This window comes from Urocitellus parryii, chromosome 12 (genome assembly GCF_045843805.1).
Source record: "Urocitellus parryii isolate mUroPar1 chromosome 12, mUroPar1.hap1, whole genome shotgun sequence".
NCBI classification, from domain to species: domain Eukaryota; kingdom Metazoa; phylum Chordata; class Mammalia; order Rodentia; family Sciuridae; genus Urocitellus; species Urocitellus parryii.
Genome location: NC_135542.1, coordinates 74632959 through 74647242, shown reverse-complemented (window position 1 = coordinate 74647242; position 14284 = coordinate 74632959). Strand labels below are relative to the sequence as shown.

The following is a 14284-nucleotide window of genomic DNA, read 5'->3' as shown; positions in this document are numbered from 1 at the left end:
ACTACTAAGTGAAGGGCATGAACTGAAGAAGAGGTTCTGACACTCAGGAGAAGGTGGATGGGAAGAAAACTAATAGTGATTGTACACTGATTTCTAAGTTACTGTATCAGATGCTTGATTTACATTATTTATCTAGTATATAAATATTTCTGTTAGAGGCCCTATTATACTTATCCTTTTATTTTATGAAAAGACCAAGGCTCATAGAAGTCAACTTGGCAAATGTTACCAGTAAACTAAGGTATTTAATAATAAACAAACATATTTGATTTGAACCCACTTCTGATGTTAATGCTCTTGTTTTTTCCTACTAGATCATACTTCTAACATTTAATTGAAGAAAACATTTATCGTATTGAGTTAATTTAAGCTGAAGTTGAATGTAATACTCCATGTTTTAATACTTACTAAACTATTTACATTTCTTCCCTGTGTACTTCCAGTCAGGTATAATTACTTAAAATTTAGACTTCTGGGATCCATAGCTTATCAGAACTACCAGTCATTACCTTGTGGACAGGAAAGGAGATAATCCTTACTTTTTTTTCAGTAGTGATTTTTTTTCCTTTTTACTTTTTTTTTAGAGACTATTTTATACAAGATGATTGTTTAAAGATAATTAGAAAAAGAGACTTTGTGCTTCAAATATCAAAAGCTTAAGATATGTTTGTAAAACCCTGTTTGAAGTTAACTATAAAGATTGAATTCTCAAATTATCTTGAAAGGGTAAAGTTTCTAAGCTGGAAAGCTTAATTGTAAAAGATTAGGTATTATTGAGTTCCTCTGTTACACCCAGATTCCTGAGATAGTTAAGACCACGCCCTACTGGCCATTTAGCCTAGGGCCCTGTGCAGTTCGTCACAGGGCCCGAACCAATCAGTTTGAATGTGTACCCCGCTTAGGAATGACCAATCACCCCCGCCCTATCTGTTCCCACCAATGAATGTGCCAATCACGTCTCAGAGTTGTTGTTCAATTTCCCCGTGCCTCATGATGATTTGTTCTGATGTATGCAAAGCCCACCGCCCTCTCCAAAAAGTGTACTTAAGCTCTGCTTGACCTTTGCTCTGGGCTCTGGGCTGCTCTCCCTTCTTGAGTGAGCACAGAGTCCCAGCGTGCTGAAATGGATCCCAATAAATATCCCCTTTTGCCAATTGCATGGAGTCAGTCTCTTGGGTGGTCTCTCTGGTGACAGAGAAAGGCATTGAAAAACCAGCCTCTACCTCGGAGCAAAGCCTGTCCAAGGAAGGGACTTCACCTTTGTCCTTGGAAAGACCCACAGAGCACTCCTAGGCACACTCCCACCCTGCTAAGTTGTTTATCTACAAATAACAGGAGAGATCTGCTGTGCCAGGTGTCCCTGACTCAGTCAGGCTAGGTGGGGATCCATAGCAACCCCCTAGTAGCCACCAATCAGCATGAGACAGGGAAATACCTGGGATGCCAGATGACCCTCCCAGTAGTTTATGGTGGTTGATAATGTGTTGGGAAACCATGTAGTTCAGCAGGAACACCTCTTTTGGCTTAAACCAGTCAGTTCAAACGAATCCCCCTCTTGTAGTAACTAATCACCCCTACCCAACTTGTTCCCACCAGTGAATGTGCTAATCATGTTTTAGAGTTGTTTCATGATTTTCCCACGGTGTGTGATGATTTGCTAAGAGATGCTATGATGTATGTGGGGGGTCCCTGCCTTCTCCAAAGAATGTATAAAACTGCTGCAAACCCTGGGCTCGGGGCCTCTCAGCGTCACCAGTTGCTGAGTGTGCTCGCAGAGGACCGAGCTAGCTCGCAATAAACACCTCTTTGCTATTTACATCAATCTTGGTCTCTGGTGGTCTTTTGGGGGTCCCGAATTTGAGCATAACAGCATGAGTTTGAATGTTCTTTTCTAGCCTAAAAGCTCATTTATAATATAATGTTATATCACTTGCCCACACCAGAATAGTGATGTATATATTACAGATTTTTTTTTTCCTTTAGCTACTGAGTGATTTTGGGTATGCTTTCAAATAATGGTGTTTGAATTGGCTGTTCAGGTTCATCTGTATTTTCTTTTAGAAATTTTAAGAAACAATTTTATCATAAATGATTATCCTTTTTCTGAGCTTGATATTTTGTAGGGTAAGGTAGCCAAACATAGTTAGCTAGATGAATAGTTATTATAAATGTTTAAATACAATTTTTTAGCTCTTTTTGTGTTAGAATTGAATATTATTAATTAAATTTAATTTATGTGTATTACATGCACAGGACTAGAGTAAGGCTATGAAGATAGGAAGTAGGGTTTATAGAAGGTAGGAAAGCAGCCATATGAATTACTTTAGGAGATGGTAACAATTTGGGGCTCAGTTTTCAATGCATTTGGTTGTTTTTTTAATAGCATTCTTAGAGTTGGAACTAATGTCCAGAAATCATCATATTGGGTTATCTGTTTTACCAGCTAGAAAAACTACATTAGAATGAGGCAGAAGGCCTTTTAGTTGCTTTAAAAAAATGTTAATTTTATTTTAAAAATTATTTTAATTATTGTTCTAGACAGTGCTTTACCACTGAGCCACTCCCTAACAAATACTTTTTATTTAGCAAATAAGTCATCTGCTTGTAGTAACTTTTACTTAACTTCATGTTAAATAAGAAAATATGCTGAAATACAAGGAACAGTTGAGAAACTAATGTGACTCCATTTTTTTAATGGTTAAAATGCTAATTTTAATGTTATATATATTTTACCACACTTTAAAAAATACCAAGTACATAAAGACTTCCATTCCCTGCAATATGGTATATTCGCCATCCTGGGGGAAAAAAACAAAAACAAAAACCCTTCAAGTACAAAAAAAAAAAAATAGGCAGATGCACTGGTGCACGCCTATAATCCCAGTGGCTCCAGATGGATATGTACCAAAAACAAAACAAAAATTTGTATTTTTTTTTTTTGTACTGGGGGTTGAACTCTGGGGCACTCTACAACTAAGCTACATCCCCAGGCCTTTTTATCTTGAGATAGAGTTTCCCTAAATTGCCAAGGCTGGCCTCAAACTTAAAATCTTCCTTCCTCAGCCTTCTGAATAGAAGTAGTCAGCATTAAAGGAATATGCCACCCCACTAGGCAATCTTTGTTGTTTAAAGCCACTAGATTTTAGGGTTTGTTCCAAAGCATATCCTGGCTTATCCTGATGGGTGCAATTCGGTGTTATAAATGTAGAATCTAATGACCCCAGAAACAATCTGTCAGCTTACAACTGATGAGAAATCAACATTCCTAAATGTAATGTCAAACTTAAAATTTTTGAATACTAACATTTTAAAATCAATAAATAAGAGTTATATATTTTTGTCATGCACAGCATACAGTTATGAAATATGAATACATTATGCAGGGCTGGGGTGGTGGCTCAGCGGTAGAGTGATCACCTTACACGTGCGAGACCTGGGTTCGATCCTCAGCACCACATAAAAATAAATAAGTGAAATAAAGGTATTGTGAATGTGACTCCATTTTAAAAAATAAATAAATAACAGCAACTTCTACCTTAAGGCCTATCCTAAGGAAGGGGGCGTGACCCTTATCCTTGGAAAAACCCACAGAGAATCCGAAGTACATACCCACCCTGCTGAGTTGTTTGTCTGTAAATAACAGGAGAGGTCTGAGGCGCTAGGTGTCCCTGTCTCAGTTACGCTAGGTGAGGTCCCATGGCAACCCCCCTAGCAACCTCCAGTCAGCGTGTAAGACAGGGAAAATACCTGGAATGCCAGATGACCCTCAAGTAGTTTATGGTGGTTGATAACATGTTGGGAAACCATGTAGTTTAGCACGGACACCCTTCGTGGTCTAAACCAATCAATTCAAATGAACTCCCTTCTTGTACTAGCCAATCAATCACCCCTACCCAACTTGTTCCCGCCATTGAATGTGCAGTATGGAATGATTTGCTGTGTGATGTTGTGACAATAGAGTATCTCCCCAAAACCTATAAAATCTCACTGAACAAAGGACCAGGACTCACTCCCTGGACCGCTGTGTCTGAAGGGTTGTCAGTCCAGGCTCAAGCTTGCAATAAAGACTCTTGTGTGCTTGCATCGGATTCGGCTCCTGGAGGTCTACTGGGGTCCCACGAATCTGGTATAACACAGTAACAGAGCTGGAGATGGTTAATGTAAAGCAGAAAGGGAACGAGAATGAGGTACCAAAAGAAGGTTTATTGGGAAGCATTCCCAGCTGAGATGAGATTCACTGGTCGGGGAATGCGTGAGGGCCCAGAAGACAGGTACAGAGGAGGGTGGGGTGGGGGGTTGGGGGGGTTGGCAGGGGAAGGCTATTAATACCTTGGACTTAGCCACATCATCTTTTCTCCAGAATGTTGCAATAGCATCCTAACAGATTTTCTGTTTCTGCCCTGGCTCTATTCATTCACTATGTAAGAGGGATATGTTTAAAATATATCAGAAGGCCCAAGAACCAGGGAAACCATTGTGAATTTAATAGTCTGAGACCAAAGGCCAGACAGCTAAGGGCCAGGATAGGGGCATGGGTGTAAATCCCAGAGTCTAAAGGCTCAGGAACCAGAAACTTTGATGTCCAAGGGCAGAAGATGGTTACTTAAGATAGGGAGGTTAAGAAGAGAGGAAATTTTCCCTCTGCCTTTTAGTCCTATTGGGCCCACAACAGATTGCATGATTCTTGCCTAATTCTGCACTTAGTCTACTGATTCAAATGTTAATCTCTTTTCAAAACATCCTCACAAATACACCCACTAATTGGTATCATTGGCAGAGTGTTACAGCCTAGTCTTGTCATTGCTACACAGATGGTTGGCATTGGTCCAGCTTAGATGGACCCAACCCTCAAAGTGTAAGCAAGAAAGATATGCTCATCATGTTTGCTATCAGGAGAGTCTTTAATTCTCCTACCATTTAAAGTTTCAGTAAGTAGATGAGAAATAGAAACCACTTTGTCTTCCAGTGAGAATAAGTAGAGGTTAAAGTATTAGGAAGTTTGATGAGGGCTGGGGTTGTGGCTAAGTGGTAGAGTGCTTGCCTAGCATGTGTGAGGCACTGGGTTCAATTTTTATCACCACATATAAATAAATAAAACAAAGGTCCATCAACAACTGAAAAAAGTATAATGAGCCATTTCTTTCAAGAAGTTCTCTTGTCAGGCAAGGATGAAATTGAGAGAGTAGTTGATGATGGTCTAGTACAAGTTGGGTAAGATGCCTTTGGTAAAATTCACACATTAATTAAGGGAAGCAGTTTTATCATTGGAACTTCCATACCCAATTTAGATTGGGTTCTGAAGACTTTCTTAAAATATTTTGGAGACTTTGTCAAATTGACAATAACTCTTACAATCCATAATATTGTAATGATTATAATATTTATTTATTAGTGTCTCACAAAAACTCAGGAAACTAAATATATAATTCTATTGAGCCCCACTGAAGGTTTTGTTTTACTGTTATGGAATCTGAGCTCTAGATAGTTCAAGTAATTTACCGAAAGTGTAGTATAGGTTATAACTGGCAGAGCCAGAATTGTAGCCTAAATCTTGTAACTCTTAAGATGTTACCTTTCTGGTCCAGTGTTTTAAAGTTAGCTGAGTATATTTGTTTTTCTATAGGTAAAAATTTTCAAGGTCTCAGGTTAGTAGTAAATTAATTTCAGTATTTCTCATCTTGAGTGAGAAATGCCTATTCTTTACTTCACAGATAATTGTATCAGAGGTTTCGTTTCTCTTTCATAGCGTAGGTATGTATGTATATATGTCACTAAGGGTGGCCTGCACTGAAGAGATGGGAATTAGGAGTTGGGGTTGTAGTTCAGTGTCAAGAGTGTTGGTCTAGATGTATTGAGACCCTGTTTAATCTTCAACACTGGGTGTGCAGTGTGGTGGAGGGAAGAAGTGGGGATTAAGCTCTATTTCCTTGATGGTGGAACCTCTATATAAATTATTTGGAATCTTCTGTTTGGGAGATTTAGCTCATCTCCTTCTTTCTTCCTTCCATCCATCTGTCCGTCCATCAATAAAATGTTATTTGTTTCTCAAATTGTTTCAGCCATTAGATGCCCTATCAGATTGAATCCCATGTCCCTTTGACATGGTTTGATTTTTGTTTTTTTTTTTTTTTGAGCACTTTTTAATTTTCTGAACCTACAGTATGCACTGGCTCATTTTATATATTCCTTGCCCTAGCCCAAGAATCAAGCATTCTAAGAGACCTGTTTTTTTTTTTTTTTGTTGTTGTTGTTGAATGATATTCAAAACCAAGATCTGTGGACTGGATGTTTTCACTCTTAGTGGAGTGTCACTCATTTTGAAACCCTTTCAGTAGACAGAGTTAGAAAATATATTTATGGATATTTATGTATGTACATATATATGTAGTTAAACATATAATTGTACATATATAACTATGATTGTATAACTGTACATAATTGTATCTAGCCATCTATACTTATATTGTTAAATGGGTTAATCCTGATGTCTAGACCCTAGTATGACATTCTAGGTTCATTTTAGCCTTTGCTTAAGAAGCTGGGCTTCAGATTCATAAGCCATTTATTTATTTATTTATTCCATTTTAGTATGCACGTACATAGTAGTTTCAGAATTGCTAAATCTCTACATCTACAGGAAACATCTTTATCAAATAGAGAGAGTATAGTGTTTATGTATAGCTCCTTTTGTCTTTAGTCTTACAGTTTTTAGTCATAACATTATTTCTCAAAATTATGTGGGCCAGCATCTTTTTTCTACCTCCTCAGAATACAATTAAATTTTTATGTTACAATCTGCATTCTATCTTAGTGATACTAGGGTTGGGAATTCTTGACCCAATGACAATAGAAATGAAATCTGGCCAAAGAACATGAATACAAAGGCAGTATGTTGGGGGAGGGGCTTCACATTGAGGAGAAAGGGAACAGCTCTGATAGATGAAAATCAGGCGGGGCCCCAAATAAAAGTGGGTAAGTGGTTCATGGTACTGCACATCTGTAACTCCAGCAGTTCAGGAGTCTGAGGCAGGAGGACCCCAAGTTCAAGATCTGCCTTGGCAGCTTAGCAAGAACCTAAGCAACTTGTTAGTAAGGCTCTGCCTCAAAATAAAAGATAAAAAGGACTGGGGATATTGTTCAGTGGTAACATGGATATAGTTCCTGGGTTTAGTCCCAAAAACCAAGGGTTGGGTATGTCTTGCCTTTTATTGAGTTGTTGAGGTAAGGTGGGGAAATATCTTTGGAGGTGTTCTGGTCTCTGTGGTCAATTTGATTAGAATATGAGGGTGGGGAAAGGTATGTTACATAAACTGTTGAAAGAGTGGACAGAGGCAGGGGAAGATTTCAGTGGGTAACAAGTTTGGATTAAAGTCCTAGAGCCTATATACCCTTTTGTCCCAGACTGTCTCCCTAGGATTTCCCCTTCCACCTACCTCCAGATTGATTAAAAAAAAAAAAAATTCTGCCTGCTGTAAATTAGTATACTCTTTTGTCTTAAAGCATAGTACTTAAATGGTTGAGATTAAATTCTCTTTTTCCCCTAATGGAAGAGAATTTGTATCCTTCTTTCTCTAACAGGGACTCCTTTAAAGTTGGTTTACAGGTTTAACTTTCCAATTGGTCATCCTTTTTAGTCTTCTTTTCTTCTATTTTTTTTTTTTTTAATTAATTGTCATGTTGGGGATTGAATCCTGGGCCTCTTGCCTACTAGGCAGACACTCTACTACTGAGCTACTTCTCAAAACCCTCTTCTATTTATTTGTCCTCTACTCCTGTCTGCATTGTAGCAGTACCACATTATTTTACTGTTTTTAACTTGAAGACATGATTTAATGCATAAATCCAGGCTACCCTACAATGCTTGTCTTGTTTATTTTTCTAAATTCTTTGTTATTATTACCTGTCCTACTCCACACTCAAACATCTGGAATCATTTTACCAAGTATAAAACCAACAAACAGTTCAAAACCAACAAATAGTTCTACTGGCATTTTAATTATGATTATATTAAATGTATGAATTATTTTGGGAAGAATTGGTGTCTTCATAATATTGAAGTTCTTAAGAACTCAATGTATATCAATTATTTATATACATATCTATGTGTTCCTAGTTGTTCATATCATTTGTATTCACAAAACTATAAGGTTTTGTGACAAAAAATCTTAATTGTATTCCACATGTAATACATTAAGTACTAATCTCTAATTGATCTAAATAAACTCATCTTAATAAATACCAATTTCTGACTAATCTCTGAAACACTTTTTCTGTGATAAGGCACTTTAAAATATGACTATTCTGCTTGCCATTTAGTATTCTGTAAAGTCTGAGATTGTTTTCTTTAAATACTTATAGCTTGCTTTTGAACTTTATAGCTTGGTCTGCCTATTTTATCAGTGAGTTATAATTACAAGAAATGCTTAAAATAGATGACTGCTTTAGGATCATTAGTTTCTATTCTGGTATTTCAGGAAAATATTTTAGAAGTTTTTTTGTTTGCTTTATTACCACTCTCAGAAATGCCTTCACCATTCAGCCTCCACCATAGAGTCCATTCTTCTGATATGGGCTTAGAATTTTATTGTTTTGGTAAGTAAGTCACCTCTCAGTATTATCTTTTGCTGTATTTAAAAATTTTTAATGTAGATATTATCTATATAATTTGAATGTTACTTGAACTTTTAGTTTTTCATTACAAATGCACTCCTTAAATTAACTCAAAAGTTTCTCTTAAACATATGTAATTGGTTTGTTTAGGGTGTATTTTATTCTTTCGGAAAGGCAATTTTCACTAACTAAGGCTTCCTTAAGTTAGAAAGGGTATATTTAAAATTGCCTTTATAGTGTTAGTTAAGTACAATGCTAGAGGTGAGACCATTTTCCTCCTGGATTTAGAAATAAACTTAGAAATTGAACCAAACTTATTAATGTTTCAGTAAATCTTGCTTAAGCAAATATTTGGTGCTGCATCCTCCTCAGATCTTGACGTTGTGTGACCTTTGATTTCCTGCCCCTTCCCTCCTGCTTCCTACCAAAAATTAGAGAAGAGAAAATTAAAATGAATGGGCAGAATTTGTGTGGTAAGAAAATCAAAGAACTGTTGACAATAGAATCCCTGTAGAACTTCTCCTTGGTTTACCAGAGTTTTAAACTATGAGACTATAATTAAAATTTCTTTTTTTTTTAGTTGTTGATAGACCTTTATTTATTTATATGTGAGGCATGAACCCAGCGCCTCATACATGTCAGGCAAGTGTGCTACCGCTAAGTCCCAGCCCCAGCCCCAGCCCCAGACCTATAATTTATAAGTTAACTTTTAATATTTCATTAAATTCCTCTCATAATCTTTTTTTGTTATTGTTGTTATTGTTTTAAAATTTTTGTTGTAGATGGACACAATACCTTTATTTTATTTTTTTTGTGATGCTCAGGATTGAACCCAGTGACTCATGTGTGAGGCAACGCTCCACCACTAAGCTACAACTCCACCTCTCCTCTGATAATCTTTGCTTTTCAAGCAAAATAGTAAGTAATAATCTTCTGATTGATGAGATTTTGTTCTTCCATAGATTCTTCTGAAAACTACATTAAGACAAAGACTTTTGAGGGCTTCTGTGCGTTACATCTTGCTGCAAGTCAAGGACATTGGAAGATCGCACAGATTCTTTTAGAAGCTGGGGCAGATCCAAATGCAACTACTTTAGAAGAAACCACACCATTGTTTTTAGGTGATGTATGCTATTTAGGGTCTAGATGTGATTTATTATTTTTTAGAGAAACTAGTTTAAATTTATAGTATGCTTCTTTTATTATATCACCACTTATATGATTCTGAAACTGAAGTATTTTGATTGGTTCCCTCTTATTTTCTACTCTGGGTGATGGTGTCTGGGACTTTATGTTTATTTAAAGTTGTAAAATCTGTTCTGAATTGTGGTCACCATCATTGTTCTCAGTATAGTTCTGAAACGAGGTAGTACTGAAATTGTAGCAATAGTTACAAGGTTACCTGTGAATGTTTTATGTTGCATTTTCTTTTTCTGAGCATTATGAATTTAAGCTTTTATGGAAGAAATCACCAGCTAATCCCTTAATGACAGCTCATTTGTTGCTTATGTTGATTACTATGCAGACTTCTTCAATTGTGGAGTACTTTAATTCCTTAAGTATGATGACCTGAATATAAGTGATACACTTCTAATCACTGTTTTTTTCTCTCCCGCCTTCCTTTGATCTTATTTATCTTCAGGGACATTTGTCTCAGAAAGTTGAGTGGAACTGAGAAAATTAAGAGAATACAACATTTGGGATAGAATCAGTGTATCTAAGACTATAGTTTTGGTCCTGGCACATATAGTTTGTATGTTCACTTATTTACCTTATGCTTCAGTTTTCTCACTTATAATAGTACCCACCTAAGCTTTGTTACTGGCCTGAGAATAAAATTAAATGGCTCTGGAAGTATCTTTTTTTTTCTTAGGAACTTAAAAATATTTATTTAAAAATTTTATGTATGGTAAAATTCACTCTCTTTAGTATAGCGTTCTATGATTCTTGATGTATGAATAAAATTCTATAATGATAACAAGTAAGATATAAAACCTTTCTAGTACCCCAAGATTCCATCTTGCTGTTTTTAATCAACCTGCCCCACCTCAGTACCCACTCTTCTGTTCTCATTCCTATAGTTTTATTTTTTAAAAATATTTTTTAGTTGTCAATTGGCCTTTATTTTTATTTATTTATATATGGTGCTTAGAGTCAAACCTAGTACCTTACACATGCTAGGCAAGCGCTCTACCACAGAGCCACAGCCCTTTAGTTCACTTTTTGCAGAATATCAAATATGTATATGAAATAACATACTGTGTAACCTTTGAGACTGGCATCTTTGACCTAGCATAATGCTTTTGAGATTCATCTACATTGTTACATATACTAGTATTCCATTCCTTTTTATTGCTGAATAATATTCTATCGTATGGTGTCTCATTCTTAGGTATGGTTACCATTGAACTCAAGTCTAAATGTAGACCGAAACTTTACTTTTCCACTGTTTCTAATGGGAATATCTTCCCTGTATAGAACTCACCAGCATATAAATAAAACTGAGTTTTGGAAGGAACTCTTCTCTTTGATAGCAGGAGGAATCAAAATGAGAAAAGCCCACAAGAAAGGGGAAATTCAGGAAACTTCTCATTTTTCCATATGAAAATTGTCCTTCTGGAATTTTGTTACCTAACACACAGTTAGGAGTTTGTTTTAGTAAGGGAGTCAGTTCCCTTTTTTCTTTTCTTTACCTTGCCTTTTCTTTCTGCTTTCTGTCCCTTCCTTTTGCTCCATACATATGTACATAGTAAGTATTCTAAGGATAGTTTATAAAACTGCTTCCAAAATAAAAACACCTCTATGTCTGTCTGTCTGTCTGTCTGTCTATCTATCTATCCATTCATATTTTTTTGGGGGGGCGGTCCAGGGATTGAACTCAGGGGCACTCGACCACTGAGCCACATCCCCAGCCCTATTTTTTTTTCTATTTTATTTAGAGACAGGGTGTCTCTGAGTTGCTTAGTGCCTTGCTTTTGCTGAGGCTTGCTTTGAACTCATGATCTTCCTGCCTCAGCCTTCTGAGCTACTGTGATTACAGGGATGTGCACTGTACCTGGCAACATCTTTATTTATAAATAAAGTGAAAACCCAGCTAGTTGGGTAGTAAGTTCTTATTTTGTTAGAGATAAAAACAAACAAACAAACAAACAAACTTGGATAAGTTGTAGATTCAAATCCAATCCAATGTGCCTTTAGAGAATGATTTCTATGGGAACTGCACAGCATGTACTTTTTACTTTTGATTATTTTTCATTTTTTTGTTCTGAGTCTCTGATTATTCTGTGTAACAGTGTTAAACATAAGCAGTAATATTTAATGAAAGTAAAGTGTTTTTATACGGTGTTATGTAAGATTGCCTATTTCAGTATTTAACTGTGAAATGTGTTATATTTTAGCTTTCATGGCATATCTTTTAACTTTGATTCTGTAGCTGTATTCCAAAATTGGAACAAATCACCATTTGTTTCACTTTTCACTAGTATCTTTATGGATAAGTGATCTTGCCTAAGGCTATTTGTAGAGAAGCCAAGAATTTTGAAATTTAATATGCATCTATCTTAATATATTTTATATTGATCTTTATTCTTGGAGTTATTTTTGATTTTTTTCAATTGAAAGATTAATCATCTTTCCTAGGAATTTAAGCATTTTTACTTGAGGACATGTTAGTTTCTTAAAAATATGGGTTTGAGTTTTCCCAGGTCAAAAGTATGGAATTCACTAAAAGTTATACTTAAGAATTACTGGATGAGGATATATATAGCTCCGTTGGTAGAGTGCTTGCTTTACATGCACAAGGCCCTGGGTTCAATCCCCTAGCATCACAAAAATAAATAAATAAATAAATAAATTGAATAAATAAAAGTACTGATTTTATGTTCAGGTATTTATCTCTGTTTATATAGTCTTACGTTTCTTGATGTAACTTTTTATTATCTCAAACTCTTTTGTGTTTTAAGACAGTATCTTTTAATTCCTTTGTATAAGCAGTTATGAATCTAGGATATTTATTATTCTTGTTTTGCTTTCATGCAGTAAAATTTAGTTATACAGTCTGTCAATTTATTGTCATATTTGATAGATTAAAACCTCCAGCATTTAAAGATCAGAAGATCAGTGTTCTTATTTTCTTTCTTTTTTTAAAATTTTAATTGTCAATAGATCTTTATTTTATTTATTTATTTATATGTGGTGCTGAGAATTGAACCCAGAGCCTCACACATGCCAGGCAAGTGCTGTACTACTGAGCCACAAATCCAGCCCTGTCCTTATTTTCTTATGTAACTCTTTTTTTTCTCCTTTTCTTTTCCAACTTTTGTCATCTGTCTCATATTTGCATTGCCAGTTGAAATAGCATTTTCCTTTGTGTTCTTATATTAAATAATTTTATTTTATTTTTAGTTATATAGTTAAATAGCTTAGAAATGTATCACCAGTTATTTTGCTGTGGTTTTTCCAGCTTTACTTGATTAACTAAATTCATCCTTAAACAGAGCCTTCCAAAAGGATTTATGTAAATAGTATTGCCTAGGTTCTGGTCAAAATTGAAATAATTATTTCATACTTGAACAACAGTTTGTTTAGGCACAAAATCCTTGATTCATACTTTAAGAACTTTCTATGTGTGTATGTGGTTATGGGAGATCAAACCTAGATTTTACATATGTTAAGCAGTAATCTCTCTACCACTGAGCTACATTCCAGCCCTTTCTTAAGAACTTTTTTTATACAATTACATTTAAATAATATTTTGTTTTTCTAGAAGATGAGAATATTAATGCATTGAGAAGGAAAAGCTTATATGAATTATTTTTGAATGCATTCTTATTTTGATATACTGTCCACATAAACATTAAAGTTACATGTAACAGTTTATATAAAAAGAAAATAACTAAAAAAGAACTCTTTTTAAAACTTTTTTAAAAAATTTGTTCTTTGTTCTTTTTAGATATACATGACAGTACGGTGTATTTTGACATATATAACTGGCATATAACTTATCCTAATTAGGATCCCATTCTTGTGGTTGTACTTGATGTGGTCATGTATTCATATATGAACATAGGAAAGTATGTCTGATTCATTCTACTGTCTTTCCTAATCCTATCTCCCCTCCCTTCCTGGTGATCCATTCTTAGAGTTGAAATCTGAGGCTAGCCCAATTTTCTTTTCTTTTTTGTGTCAATAGTTTTCCATGTCTGTACTATATTAGTTTTCTCTAAGACAGGGTATACCCTGTCAATATTTGGATGCAGATTTTTAGAAAACTTTTAGTAAATATTTGTAGAATTATAACTTTAAATATTTTTCTGTTCAGTTATTATGTTGGTGTTTTGAGTTCAGATTATTCATAAGTTGTTATCTATTTGTTAATCTTTTCTCTCTAGTCTGCTTACTCTTTATTTTTATTTTACTTTTCCTGTTTTTTAAAAATCCTCTGGGGGCTGGGGATACAGCTCAGTTGGTAGAGTGCTTACCTCGCCTGTACAAGGCCCTGGGTTCAATCCCCAGCACCACACACTCACTCACACACACACACACACACACACACACACACACACAGAATCCTCTATGTTCCTTTCTAGAAATATTTATAGTGTTTCTTCAATTTCAACTGCATTTCTATGATGATTTTGTTTTCCTAGGTCTTTTGTGAATTCTTTTAGTTTGC

At 35.4% G+C, this 14284-nt stretch overlaps 1 protein-coding gene across 4 annotated transcripts in view; it reads left to right on the top strand.

Annotated features, from left to right (window-relative positions):
• Window positions 1–14284, top strand: part of Asb3 (ankyrin repeat and SOCS box containing 3) — a 129844-nt gene that overhangs the window by 35890 nt on the left and 79670 nt on the right. For all 4 annotated transcript variants that reach the window (XM_026399879.2, XM_026399880.2, XM_026399883.2 and 1 more), the window contains one exon: window positions 9573–9731. In XM_026399879.2, coding sequence (XP_026255664.1) covers window positions 9573–9731 — 159 coding nt within the window. The remainder of the gene's footprint in view (window positions 1–9572; window positions 9732–14284) is intronic.